Source organism: Typopeltis vanoorti, chromosome 4 (assembly GCF_054136105.1).
Source record: "Typopeltis vanoorti isolate ZY-2024b chromosome 4, IOZ_Tvanoo_1.0, whole genome shotgun sequence".
In the NCBI taxonomy this organism is placed as follows: Eukaryota; Metazoa; Arthropoda; class Arachnida; order Uropygi; family Thelyphonidae; genus Typopeltis; species Typopeltis vanoorti.
In genome coordinates, this window is record NC_143552.1 from 37491018 (window position 1) to 37505112 (window position 14095).

The window sequence follows — 14095 nt, forward strand, 5'->3', positions numbered from 1 at the left end:
CTCAAGCCCACAGAGAATAAGATGTAGCTCTGAAGCACATCTCAAAGTGGGAGCTGTTTGTGTAGAGATGAGACTCCATTGACCCCCTGTGCTCAACGAGGATTGCTGATATACTCCTTGGAATATATTAGCTTCATATAATCTCGTGGAGCACAGGGGGGGTCAATGGAGTCTCATCTCTAGTACTCATCTCATCTCTGAGGCACATCTCAAAGTGGGAGCTGTTTGTGTAGAGATGAGACTCCATGGACCCTCTGTGCTCAATGAGGATTGCTAATATACTCCTTGGAATATATTAGCTTCATATAATCTCCGCCATACCCTGTGTTCATCGTGAGCTTCAACCATCCTTTTACTTTCCAACAGTAAAAATTCTGAATGAGCCATTGAATACAGGAATAACTAGATCGTGGTATTTCTAAATTTTAATTGCCATTCCTTAAATAGCGTTGGATAATATATGCTTCTATCCAGTGAATTGTAGTTTTCTTGGTAAATCCTCCACTCCTGAAAAAGAAATCCATGCTCTTTATAATGAGAATTTCTTGTAGATAAATGCTTCTGTCAGAGATCAACTAACAGTATACCAACTGAAAATGTCCAACTGAAATTACTTTTCTCTCATTTAACTCTAATCATCACTTTTTTTGTCTTGTCTAAAAATTCATTATGGTGTTTGTAAAACATATTTCTGCACTTCAAGTTGGTCAGTTAGACTTCAAGGGGGAAAGCACACATATTTAAAAATAAAAAAAGCAAAACAGCCCTTAGCAGTTGAAAACATTATTCCGCATAATTAAAAAAAATGAAAGCCAATGTTTTTTATGCCCCGTCTAATTGGTTCAGAAACATTTGTGTAGACTGTTTGGTTATGCAAGCTCTGCAAGCATTCATTATATAAAGAAGTATTGGGACATTTTTCTCTTCGGATATCCGGTAAAAACCTACTTAAGCAAATAATAAAATATCTCTTAATCGGATTTTTAGATATTATGGTTACGATGTTTCAATTAACTAACCAAGATCATTATTTTTCTAAATACATTATTATTAAAATACGTCTTTATATATAATCACAATTTGAAGTACATCAGCTATTTTGCATATTTTTCTGCATATTATGCAACTTCAGCAGATGATTTACTAAACCTTTATTTGCATAATGTTTTATATTCTTACTATCGATGCATCTAAATATAAAAATACACTGTTAACTTAAGAATGTGTGACTTTCAATACATGCATTTGGACAATTTAAACTTTACTAAAACGAAAACAGTGCAGGTGATTGGAAAAAAAAGGTAACTATTGCCAAGATAGGTATTATTTGATTAATAGGATCGTCGCTTCATTTTTATATGCATTTTGTAATTCCATGCAGTTTATACAATTATAATTGTTTACACGTATTTAAGCTGCCATATTTGTTAGATCCTGTAGTAATAACGAGATTTTAGCATGTTGGCTTTGCAAAAACTAACAATGGTATTTCATTTTGCATTACGTATATATCAAACGTTAATATCATTCTGTATGGTCACTGTGAACACACACGGATTACAGTCATGAATATTGCCCTTAGGGGGATGCAGCAGAGAAGTGGCGAACCGGCTGCAACCCCAATACGCCAGTAACCCCTCATTAGGAGGTACTCCATCCGTCCTAGGACGGACGAGAGGGATAGGTTACGGATTGTCAAGTTGAAGTTTCACAACCAATTTCTGTGATCGAACAATTATTTTACATTTTTTTTAAAATTTCCAATTTGATATGGATTGAATTTCTTTATCCATTAGACGATTCTAGTCCTTCAAATAAGACTGCCATTCTGGTTGAAGTTGTTTAAGAATATTTCATATTTGTTCTCCACAACAAAGTTTCTGTATTATTTCACCCTTTTAGTGCGTGGGATTCGAATAAAAGCGTTAATGGGTTAAACTTTTTAGAAGGATGATTTTGATGTTCAAGACACCGTTTCTATATATAAGCAAATGTCTGCTTACATACACTATTTTAATTCAATTTTGCATGAATATCATGCTACACTGTTATTATTCTTAATATTATGATGATTTACATAACTAGGACTAACATTTCGCCACAACTCTGAATAGGAATTCTGTTGATATTTTATTGGGGATATTAAATTTCAGTATGCGTACACCTTGGAAGATCTTTTACATTATGAAAAAGCAGCATTTATGAATAAATCAAATAATTCAGCTAGGTCGTCTAGCTTTTGGAACTAAAAAGAAAAAATCCTCTGTAGTGAAATAAAACCAGAAAATATAGCCAAACTTTTCAACCACAATTTCATTCCAGTTATCAGATATGGATCAGAGACATGGCCATCAGACGAATATTAGACAGAATGAGGAAAGCTGAGCTATGCTAAATGTTAGACTGCAAGACAAAATAAGGAAAGGAAGTATAAAAAAGAAACAAAAAGTGTTGGATCTAAGGGAAGAGATTTTAAATTTAAGACGGACAGACGTATTCAGCCAGTAGCATCCATATGAAAGAAAATGAATTCCTGGACAACCCTAGTGGAGATGATTGGAGAATGTTGACTTCGGGAAGCCTGCAACAGAGAAAGCTGGAGACAAATGGAGGAGTCCTAAACCGAAAACAGTTATAAATAGGGTTAGAATAAGATTAAATTTCAGTGCATATTCCTATAACCATTTCATATCCCTGTTGAGTTTCTGAAGAACAGGAGCCTAGATTTCCCCTAATCTCGTAATTAATCTCAACAGTCAGACTGCTTTAAACAACCTCTAAAGTTTGAATTGCTCTGTCTTATAAGGAAGTGCTGTATTTAAGAATCATACCCGGGTGCCATCTAACGGGTGTTCCTCGCGTTGCATGGATATTTTGGAGCATTTGTTACGAAGGCCAGATGGGAAGAAGTAAAGTGATTTTCTCAGCAATATAAAAAGATATGTGTTAGAATGTAAGAGTTTAAATATAGCTTCCCAACTGTTGATATCAGACGTATTTTCCCTTAAGTGTAAAAGGGGCCTTGAAGCGCAGTTGAACGACATAAACAACTTTGCTGAAACACATGGGGAGAATCCCATCTAAAACGCAGAGATCATTTAAAAAATACCTTTTAAATAAAGATCACTTCGTATTCTTAAGTTAGTAATGAGAGTTGAGTTTCTTACACTACCTACTTAAGAAGAAATTAACAGGAGTTTCTTTTTTGCATAACGAAATCACGTGAGTTTAACAAATATAACGTAATCAGTCGTTAACGACTTTAGTATAATTCTGACCAACGTAAGATTCGTTCTAAGGTATGACATACACACACGCGTCTCACATGAAATATATCTAAACAGAGAAATAAAAAAAAGACCTTCCATTCTTTATTAAGAAAGTGAAACCATCCCAGCAAGATAATCTCTTTATCAACATTTTAAACAAGCATCATTATAGTCCCGTTTATACGATTCGCACATCTTTCCATTTGCAGATATGTTCTTTTCGTAATCTTCAATAGCAAATCTGACATAATAATTTCACTCGCGTAAGACCCTTAAAGAGAACCCTGAAAAATAATGAATATAAAAAAAATCTACAGCTCCTTCAACAAACTGTAGAACGGTTCATTCCGAGATTTTTCCGTGTTCGCTTCTTCCGCATATGGGACTAGTGTTTATTTGCATATCTATGTGGAAAATAATGGCCGATGTTGCATATCAATCTAAAAGTCCTGACTTTTTTCTGAATTCCTTTGACTGTCGGCCCACGTTACTTTATTAGAGCCTCCCATCGCTAATTGCTAATATTTACACTGGCATCATATCTCTCTAAACACAAGGGAGGACAGACCTTACCTTTCAAGGCCCTCTAGTGTACGACGTAGAAATCCGCGCGAATCGATCAATAAAGCGCAGCCGCAAGTAACAGACACTCAACGCGAGTCATAGCCTGGGCTTTGTGCCTGAGTGCGGCCGAGGAACAAACTACTTGCCACACACCTTTGCTCGCTGATGTGTTTTGATCTTCAAGTGTCCACTGTGGTTTCTATACTAATACTATGGGTTACTATTGAGAGGTGAGATGAGGTGAGGTGAGGGTAATGTGGAATAGCCCGATCTACTCCAGGAAACAAACCTATAAAATGCCAAAGACGAAGCATGGGGATTCTGTATGCTTCACAAGGTTGGGAGTCTAATTTTCACCGTTGGACCGCATCACCCATGGCGTTAGGTCTTCGAGTCTGTTCTTTGCTGTGCTGCTTATGGGTACTAGCAGTAAGGGCACGTGCACCTTCGCCGGCTACCAACGAACAGCCATGGGGTAAGTAAGCGTGACCTTGCAGGCAGGAGTATTAAATTAAGTGATGGAGCCGGATTGTAGTAGACGGCTTCTCATACACGCCAAGCGATCAGTGCGAAGAGAGATATATTTTGGACTTGTATTAATTGCAGCGCCCTCTTGGATTACCTTTTACAATATTTATTACCCTATTGGACTTTCACAGGTTTGAGTTCATTTTTCTGTATCTTTTAAATGATTACCTAGAATATATACGATTTTCTACCTTAGACAGGTAAGAAAAACTTCCTGTTTTTCATACCTTTTATAGGCCTTGACGTGAACGTCTGCACATTGTTATTATAAAACCAATGTTGTAATCTAAGTTCCATCACTCTTTGTAGCAGCCACTATGAAACTCAGTTTGGCTGTTAGCGCGTATCTATTCTTCTTCCTATCAGCAGCAGCTTTCTCATCAATGTCTATCGCTCTTGTATCGCCTTTTCTTCTCCGGAAGAAAGGCGCGAATAAAAGGCGTTCTATCTTTAAAGGAAAGATGCTTGGTGGGGGCCTCCAAACTCCAAAAACCCACGCTGAGGTTTCTGTGGATAGTTACAGAAAATGCCTTCACGTTGTGTTTGAATCTGAATGATTGATGATCACAAAAAAAAAAAAAACCAGAAAACCAGTAAAGTGAACGATGGCAAATTTTATCGCAACTCTTGATAAGATATAAGGGTTGCTGAGCTCTATCAGAGAAAGACCCTAATTAGCAATAGAGAAACACTTTCTTACTTTGCACACTTAAGTCTCTTATCAAGAAAACTTTTTCGTGAAAGAGCAGACTCGAAATTAATTGTAGAGTGCAAGTATTTCCTTTCTATAATGTTCGTTTACCTAATCCACAGTAAAAAAAAAAATCAGTGATAAGCCTTTGAACGTGTTATAGTAATCGATGCAAAAATCAGCTTCTGATTCATTTTTTCATTAATAACAATTCATTATAATTTCATACTTCAAACATAAGTTGAAAATGAAATTGTAGTTGCACATCTACAGTGATATTAATATATTATTATTATTTTCAACCTGTAATTATGTATCTGATTTAAATATAAAATGTTTAGGTTATCTTATGAGCATACGTTAACAGCTGCGTGTGACTTTAATAAATTATCTATGGCATTTTTATTTTCTGCCAAGTAGTAAATCAAATGAATATATTAGATTTTTTTAGACTTGTTGATATACCTAGGTAATATTTTATTCTTCTGTATTTTAAGTATGCAGATTTCTCGTAACTTGTTTAGTTATTATTTGTTTGTAAACTAATCAGCAAATGTCAGACATTACGAGTGTATTAATGTTCTTTTATTTAATGATTTATGCATATCTTCTCCATGAAACACACACAGACGAGATGTTAAATATTCAACAGCAGAACTCTTTTGAACATTACAATTACTGCTAGAGATTATGCCACCTAGTAACAGAGAAAATAGTTTTGAAAAAAAAAAAAGTCTTTATCACTCTTTACAGAATGTACATTTGTCTATTCCTCCAAACGTAAGCCATTATAAAAATTAAATTTGTTCTGAAATGGCTAAGATTCATTTCTTATTGCTGATAATGAGATTAATTTGTTTGTAATGGGTAAGATAGCAAACAATATTGCAAAAGTGAAATCAAATGAAATTCTTGCAACATTACATACATACTTCTCGTATCCTGAAGTTTATAAATATTTATCTCATACACCATTTTACTGACCTTTACGGAGTACATCTACATTTCATTTGATTCTTTTTAATTGTCTTTCTGAGCTAGTAATGTGCAAATATGAACGTTCAGTAGTGTGTGGGTTGACTAAGATGTACTGCATCTGTAGGCAGCATTATTGTATTTAAGCGAGGTGATAACCCTCGGGATTTTCTGTTGAGGAATTCTTACCCTCTCAAGAGAATCAGGACATTCCTGATGAGATTCCACAGAACAGCAGTTACTGTAAATAGTGAATTACTGATGGAGGCAGTGGTTGGCTGCTTTCCTTTTTATTCAGCTTCTCATTGAATCACGTGATAGTATTGATATATTATGAACAGCTATGTTTAAATATGTACCTTTATTTACAGCTGTAGCTAAACGATGTTAATTATGTTCGTAACTGTTTGCTATTACTGTATCCTATCTTATCGTATCAGATATACAAGCATGCTTGTTGCTGTTCGAACTCTAGTGAAGGATTTTAAAGTTCGAACTTTAAAATTCTTCACTTTATACACAGCTTTTTCATCTATCATTAATCAATAAATTTAGATTAACTATTTAAATCCAATTGTTTTTAAGTTACTGCGTTCATACATTGTTCTATAGTAGAATTTTAAATAAATAAATCACCTAAGCCTTTTATTTCATTATAAGGATTAGAGCCAGGCCGTTTTAGCCGTATCTATCTTTTGAACACTGAGTGTACAGTTCAATCTCCACCTAGTAAAGTGTAAATGAACTTGCTTCCTTATGAGAAAAAATATAAACATTTTAATAACTGGTTCTTTTAAGTTTCAGATTGGCTTTTGCTAAGATTGTATGACTTATGATTGTAATGAAAACATTGCAATTGTTTTCATGAAACTTTTGGGATCAATTTCTTGCTGAGTAATATTATAAATGATCCTCTTTTTTCCACAGGTTTACCTTATCTACTTTCTCCTGAGATATTCTATTCTTGTTTTATGCCATTTTCAAAGGTACTTCCACAGGTGTTGTCCTGCGTAGCTCTTTTTTCATTTCTACTCCACTTATCCCTAAACTTATAGAAACACAAGGGCAGCTATTTAACATTCACTGTTCAACTGCAAATTGACCAATGACCAATAAGTAAACAACCTTATCGACTTTTTTTTTATTCCATCCATTTGCGTTCGCTTGTAAATTTCGGAAGCACTTTTTATGCTAAAGAAACTGCAACCGGTTCTCTCTCTCTCTTTTTTTAAGTATTTTGCCCACAACTTATATATACTACAGTTTTTGTGGCTTCTTATGCAAGACTACTGTTTACGAGATAACTTAAATATCAGATAAGCGAATTATCAGCAATCACAGAATTCTGTAATGTATTCGCCATATTAGCCTTGCGAAATTCAAAACTTTCAGACTAATTCAAAAGGTCAAAATACAGCCCGTTTGAATTTGTTGTATAGGTAAGGAAGCCCTATATAGGCGAACTGCATTCACACACCTCTGCCCAAATAGAGTTAACTCGAACTTGCAGAAAATTATCGATTGCATACCTACAGGGATTCTCTTTCGATGTCTGGTCTGATCTTATTGAGATCCGACAGTGCTTAAAATTTCAGTCGATCTGGAAAGTATTAAATATTTTAGGTACTAGTGAAAGCAGGATAGGAAGATTAACTTGAATACAGATATATAATTCCTTTCTCTTAGTTATTATTTATAATGTGGATTTTCGAAGATTTGTCTTTGATGTTTTAATACCGTGTGGGATAAAAATAAATTTTTAATACAAACCGTGTGATCAGTATCCCAAATGTGAAAGTTTGTGTACCCTAAGAATATATATTTAGTTATGTATTAGAAAGTTAAGTAAAAGTATTAGTAAAAAATTGTCTTCTCACCTTAACCAGGCATCGGTGTTGGTTGACACTAACAGGGTTAGAATATTGATTCTAAGATGAGGCTATCAATCTCATGGATTGTTTTATTCATTGTTTATTGCATTCCTGGAATATAGAATCATCGACGATTCATACCATACGCGCGCGCAATCCTGGCATAGCAAGCGAAGAGACCAATTATGGTTATTTTGGATTGGATCCTCTAAGATAATTAGGTTGTATTAAACACTACTAAAACTTAAATAATATCGCTATTGATTATACTTTTATAAAAAAAAGCATAATTATAAAGATTTTTTCTGTCTTTTTGTACAGTTAAATCTTCTAAAATTGTAAATTTGTTGCTACTGGAAACCTAGTGAGCCCAATTGACCCTAAACATGCTCCAGCTCCTTAAATAGCGTGCAATATAGTTCCTAGCGAAATATGGTGTATTCGAATATATAATTCACTGGAACTGCATAAATACCAAAGCATGAACAAATTTTGTGCTGCATGACGGTATATTCCACTCAGATTTTACGTTTATCTCACATATATGACCAGTTGCTACATTTGTTGATATCGCAGTAAATAACATGCCCAAGAAACAGCCAGAGATAGCGACGCAAAAGAAAAAAAAATAAAACTTTATTCGTAGTATTTAAGAGTTCGATAAACATCTGAAGATGCGGGTCAGCCATTACTCACATTTGTAACGCATTGTTTTAACTAATCTCTAATCAACATCAGCATGATATTCACAAATAAACTCTGCATGGTACATGGATAATTCATTTTCTCTTCGATATCACCAGAGAAATCCAACTCAGCAATGGTTCTTTATTCCTGATATATATTAACATGCACAAAATGTTACATTAACTAATGAGGAGCGCGAACAACTTTCATTGCTGAAGGGCTTCTTTTTAGTTTGGGCTTCAATCAGCGAAATTGATTGGAAATAGAAAAAAATAAAAGTTCTGTGGGATTTGAATCAACGACTTTCTATCGAAAGCGTATCATGGAAACCAACTGAGCTGCACACGTCCTGGTTCGATGTAACACTGTGTTGTAAATATAAATTTATATGAATCTGTATCTAACGTGATTGTGGATAAGTGAATATACGGTCGCGTGACAATGTTAATAATTAAATTAGAGAAAGAAAGTAATTACAAAAGTATAACTAAACCGTTTCTGGTATTTTTGTCGTTATTGCTGATAGTAATTATACAAGAAAGGGATTGGGATTACGAAAAGAACCCATTTTATTACTTTAAACTGTGTGTGTGCGCGTGCTTTGTACGCAGTGGTCGTTTCTGTTGAACACTTCAAAAATCAGAGCATACCTCTCACATGACATTTGCTCCTAAAAAGAACTAGGTGCGAATCCCGTCTAACCAAAATGAATCTTTCTTACTATTTTTCAGATGAAGGTAAATTATCAGTCAGATATGTAGGCAAGAGGGGTTTTCATCTCTCAAATCAGGTAAACCAGCCGGAGAACGCACACAATTAGCAGACATAATATACACATTTGTGGAAAGAGGCATTTTCTATTTTTTTTCATTATTATTAGAGGCTGAGTCGTTCCCAAAATTTTTGTTATAAAATAAAATCAACGGACAATAAGGCACCCTGTAATAACCTTTCTTAGTTCGGTGACCAAGTCACCGAACTAAGAAAGTACTTGTATTTTTGAGATTTCACTTAAGAATCGGATTTGTATCAATCCAATACCTCATCCGATATTATATTAAGCCACAACAAAACTTATTAGATTATATACTGTTTGAATGCCCCCTCCACGACAAAAAAAAAAAAAACTTTACGCGTCTAATTTAATCGTTACCTTGCAAAAGTTTTATAACAAAAGGATAAGAATACACCACGCTTTATAAGTTCAGGAATGAACGTTTAATTAAATCTACAGTCCGTAGTGGGAAGTACTAGTTAGGTACCAAATCCCTTCTTAGTAGTTTTAGATGCCATTTCCAATTCCCAAGCATCTAAAATAAATGAGCAGAAACAAAAAAGCAAAAGCAATACTTCGAACCGTCAGCGTTAAGGGAATACTTCCATCAATTACTGGCTACCCAGCGATATTCAACTCGAAACATTTTTGCCGAAATTTTACGAAGAAAATAAAATTAGGAAAGTGTCAGTACTTTTAATTAAGATTTAATTAAACTATGAATTAATGCATGATAATATAAGCTCATTAGTCGGTATAAATGATAATAGTAATAACAGTGTTCAATGAACTGTAATTATATTTAAAAGTGTTAATTTTTTCCTATGAAATTAGAAGAACGATCCTTTCAGAAAGAGGAGATACATACTTGCAATATGTTATGTGATCTGTTAGTACTTAATTTATTAGCTGATGTTGAAGAAATTTATATATTTGGTATATTCTTCCTTGGATAAGAAGAAATGCATCCGAAAAATTTTATGACACTGAGAAAACTTTTACAATATTTGTTCTGATATAGATTACGAGTGTACTTCTGTATTTAATGAATTTATATCTGCTAATCTCGTTCCCTTAGTTTTTTTCATTATCAGCTAAGTATTAATCTTCTAGAAGCAAATTTCTGTCTACCCTAGTTGAAAAAGCCTGATTCGAATCCTGATGATAAGTAAACTGCTCTTATGTAATTTGTGTTGAGAGTTATATGCTCTTATATAGTTTTTTTGTGAGTTTACAACTGTATAGTTTTGCATACGCGTAGGCCCAATCATATATCCTATTAAAAATAAACCACTTTATCCTAAATGGTTTCTTACTTTGTCAATCACACCTTCATTCGTTTTGTGTGTCTGCAGTTAATTGAAGATTTCAATGAATTAATCCAATGAATCCTACAGCCGAGGTTACATAACTTGGTTAATGTGTTAATCTTATGCCACACAACAGTCTTTTTTTTTGGGGGGGATTATTTAGTGCTCTATATGGACAGCAAAGGTATAATACTGAAGAATACACTTTGTGTACTATGTAATCAATTCTCGTTAAAAAAAAGTGGACGAAATACTGTATCTTTTCATCGACTCAAAACCAAATTAAATAATTTTATTCCTGGACTTTCAAATCGCACAGGGACCTTCTTGAATGTGCGATCTGGACCTTGGGAGATGTTAACCGTACATTGCAGTTTTACGCAAAGACATTTGTGAGCGTTGGTCATCCGCCTGCAGTCTTCAATGACTATTTTGCTTACACCTAAATAGCACTTTATGCTCACAACGGACAAAAACGGCCAAGTCATAAACTCTTACTTTCTTGGGAACCACTTACCAATAGGAGGTTAGCCAATCACTGACTACCCAACTATGCAACAGGATAGTTCTTAGTTGTAACAGCGGAGTCAACCGCTTATGGTTATAGCATACCCACTGGATGATAGCTTATCCACTGTCTTGGAAGAAGCTGTAAAAGCTATACGCAATTTTGGTGTCCATTGCGACGAACCTAAACATAGTAGTTCCTGTAAGAAAACAGATGGTGAGTTTAGCGGATAGTTTTCTCATCGTTGATACAGGTAGTTCTAACACACAAGAGCTCGTGTACTGCTAATGCTGTATGCAATCTTAATTGTTTTTATGTGTTGATTGGAGAATTTAGCGATTTTTGAACACACGTACATATCTTCGTCGAAAATAGTTTGTCACAGCTTTACAAGAATTCTTTAAAATTCACGAGGTGTCATTTTTATACATTGCTAAGTCAACACTATGCGGTTTTGTTAGAACATTCTATTTAACAGTTTTCTTGCTTAAATACAGAACCTAGTAGCGTGGTTAGTCTGGAATTGTGAGACTTCGCGTAATGGAGAGCAAATATTGAGCGGACTATCTGTAACTTTAGTCGAGATATTCAGACATAAGCACACGAAACATCACGTCTGAAATTTAAATATAATCGCTTCTGGGATTCCTATTAAATCTCACGGCTTTTCTCATCAAAATCTATGCATATTTTTCTTCCATAGAGTTCTATATCTTTCAACAACTTTCTATGTTTTGCTTTGTTGAATAGAAAAAGTATTAATAGTGAAAATAGTCTAGGAACGTGCAGTTATGAAAAATACCCTATGTTTATTAAAGATTAGATATTTATGAATATGTAAAAATAAATCGTTTTTATATATAAAAATACGTGTTTTGGGGAAAATACTATGCTACATACATGCTCATACATCTTTATGTGATTGGCTAAACCATCTAGCAAAGGTCCCCCTCATCCAGACGAGATTTGAACCGAATGTCTCGATTACCTAGAGTGGAATTCGCTTTACATTCACTACAATGACGTCTGTAGGTTTTGTTACCGTCTATGGATTGATTTAAAATTATTAATAATAAAAATAAATAAATCTAAAATACATAAACAAAAATATACTAATAATGCGTTATTTTTTCCAACTGTTTTGGATGTATTTTGCAAAAGGAATGGATAAAATGTTTGAAAACCAGTTCCCATGTGGATTCAAAAGTTGTGTAATAGACGTTAATAAATCAATAAAAAAAGACGGAAACAAACCGGTAGGATTGTATGAGAAATAGCTTCAATGTTATTTGTAATTAGGATTTCTTTTTAGATTTTCTGCACACGTAAAGCGGCTTATAACATAGGAATGGATTTCAACCAGTCGAATGGTTTCGCAGTTTCCATAATAATCTTTATACGACAATCTCGTGTTTTTTTTTTTTTTTCCCTATTTCTAACGCTTTGTGTTTTCGGAATAGTTCTGGGGAAAAAAAAATTAAGAATAAAAATGCAAAATCTGGCAAGCGCATTTTGACAAAAACTCACTTTCATTTCACAAAAGTAGCAGTAAACAAGTAACACAGCTACATTATCCTTACACGCATTCGCCAAGATGAAAAGATCTAAAAATGTGGAACGGCGCAACATTTCTTACATTTTATATCGCTTCCTAGTGCAACTTCGCTTGCTATACAGTTCAGTAGCTTTTTTTTCCTGTATATTCTAAATGTATCTTGCGAAGTATTTCTTTTTTACGAATATGTAGTTCATTATACACTCCACTCTGTATTGTTTTTTGGAAGAAAATACTTCAGTACCTGATGATAAATATCGGGTTGCGTGATATCTGAGGTGATTAACTTGAACTCCATGAATTATACAGAATGACTCGTAGTAGTTTTACAGTTAGTCACTGCCCATGATCAATACGAAATCATATAAAGTTTTAATAATCCTGTAGAGTTTCATATATTACAACATACACACAAAATGTATTGCCGATATATTGTGTGTGATATGCTATTGTGAATCAATAGCTGACTCTCTATTGATGTATGATTCTTTGCGGCAAATATGACTACCGTTCATGGATCTTTTCCACTTCTTTTAAAATTTTCTTACTGTTTTGGAAACATGGTTTGCCTCATTCCTAGATTATCTTTGGAAAGTTGAGAACAACAGAACTCAGTCGAACCCAAACCGACTGCAAGTCAGCCTGGTTGGCCGAGTGGTTAGCGTATCCGCTCTCCAGTCAAAGGCCTGTGGGTTCGAATCCCGCCGTGGGCATGGATGTTTGTGATTGCCTGTGGAAATGGTAGTGGTGGTGGTCGGCGATAGATGGCGTTGGTAAAGTTGCAATCAGTTAGTGAATTGAGTGGTGGAGACAGAGTTGTAGAGCAGGTGCCCTCCCTTGATGAGTCTTTGGACTCCCTGGAGGTGTCAAATAATAATAATCCGTCAAACTGTAAAAACGAGTGACATTTTAGTTTTGGTGAACCAAGTGAATTGTACAATCCCATTTAGGATTTTCACAAGTAAAATAAGAGAGTAAGAACTAGAAAATGATCATTTAAGTCTTGAGAGTATCTTACCAAAGGATAAATACAATGATTGAATTCAATCATTGGTGATTGGATTCAATCTTAACAGCAGGTTTTTTTTCTGACATTAAAGGAAATCTGATTTTTTAACGTTTCCAGTTAAATAATTTTATATTCTAAACTCTTATTGATTATACGTTTTTGAAATAAAGTGGAGAGGGGATCTTTCGATGAGAATTTTTCCCTGTGTATGTACACATATAAGTGTTGTGAATCACCCAAAGAATCAATTAAATGATCGATAATTTCTTCAGCCATATAGCTAGTGTTCATACGTGCTTGATTCCAAATATTTCAATAATTAGGCAACACTCTCCTCCTGTTTATGTTTTAAC

At 34.4% G+C, this 14095-nt stretch overlaps 1 protein-coding gene across 5 annotated transcripts in view; it reads left to right on the forward strand.

The window, feature by feature from the left end:
- Window positions 1–3932: 3932 nt before the first annotated feature.
- The window catches only part of LOC150107233 (protein turtle-like), a 374905-nt gene continuing 364742 nt past the window's right edge, over window positions 3933–14095 (forward strand). For all 5 annotated transcript variants that reach the window (XR_016548181.1, XM_090391086.1, XM_090391087.1 and 2 more), the window contains exon 1: window positions 3933–4308. Coding sequence is in view for 4 of the 5 variants with exons in the window: in XM_090391086.1 (XP_090247212.1) it covers window positions 4146–4308 (163 nt within the window). In the remaining variant the exon portion in view is untranslated. The remainder of the gene's footprint in view (window positions 4309–14095) is intronic.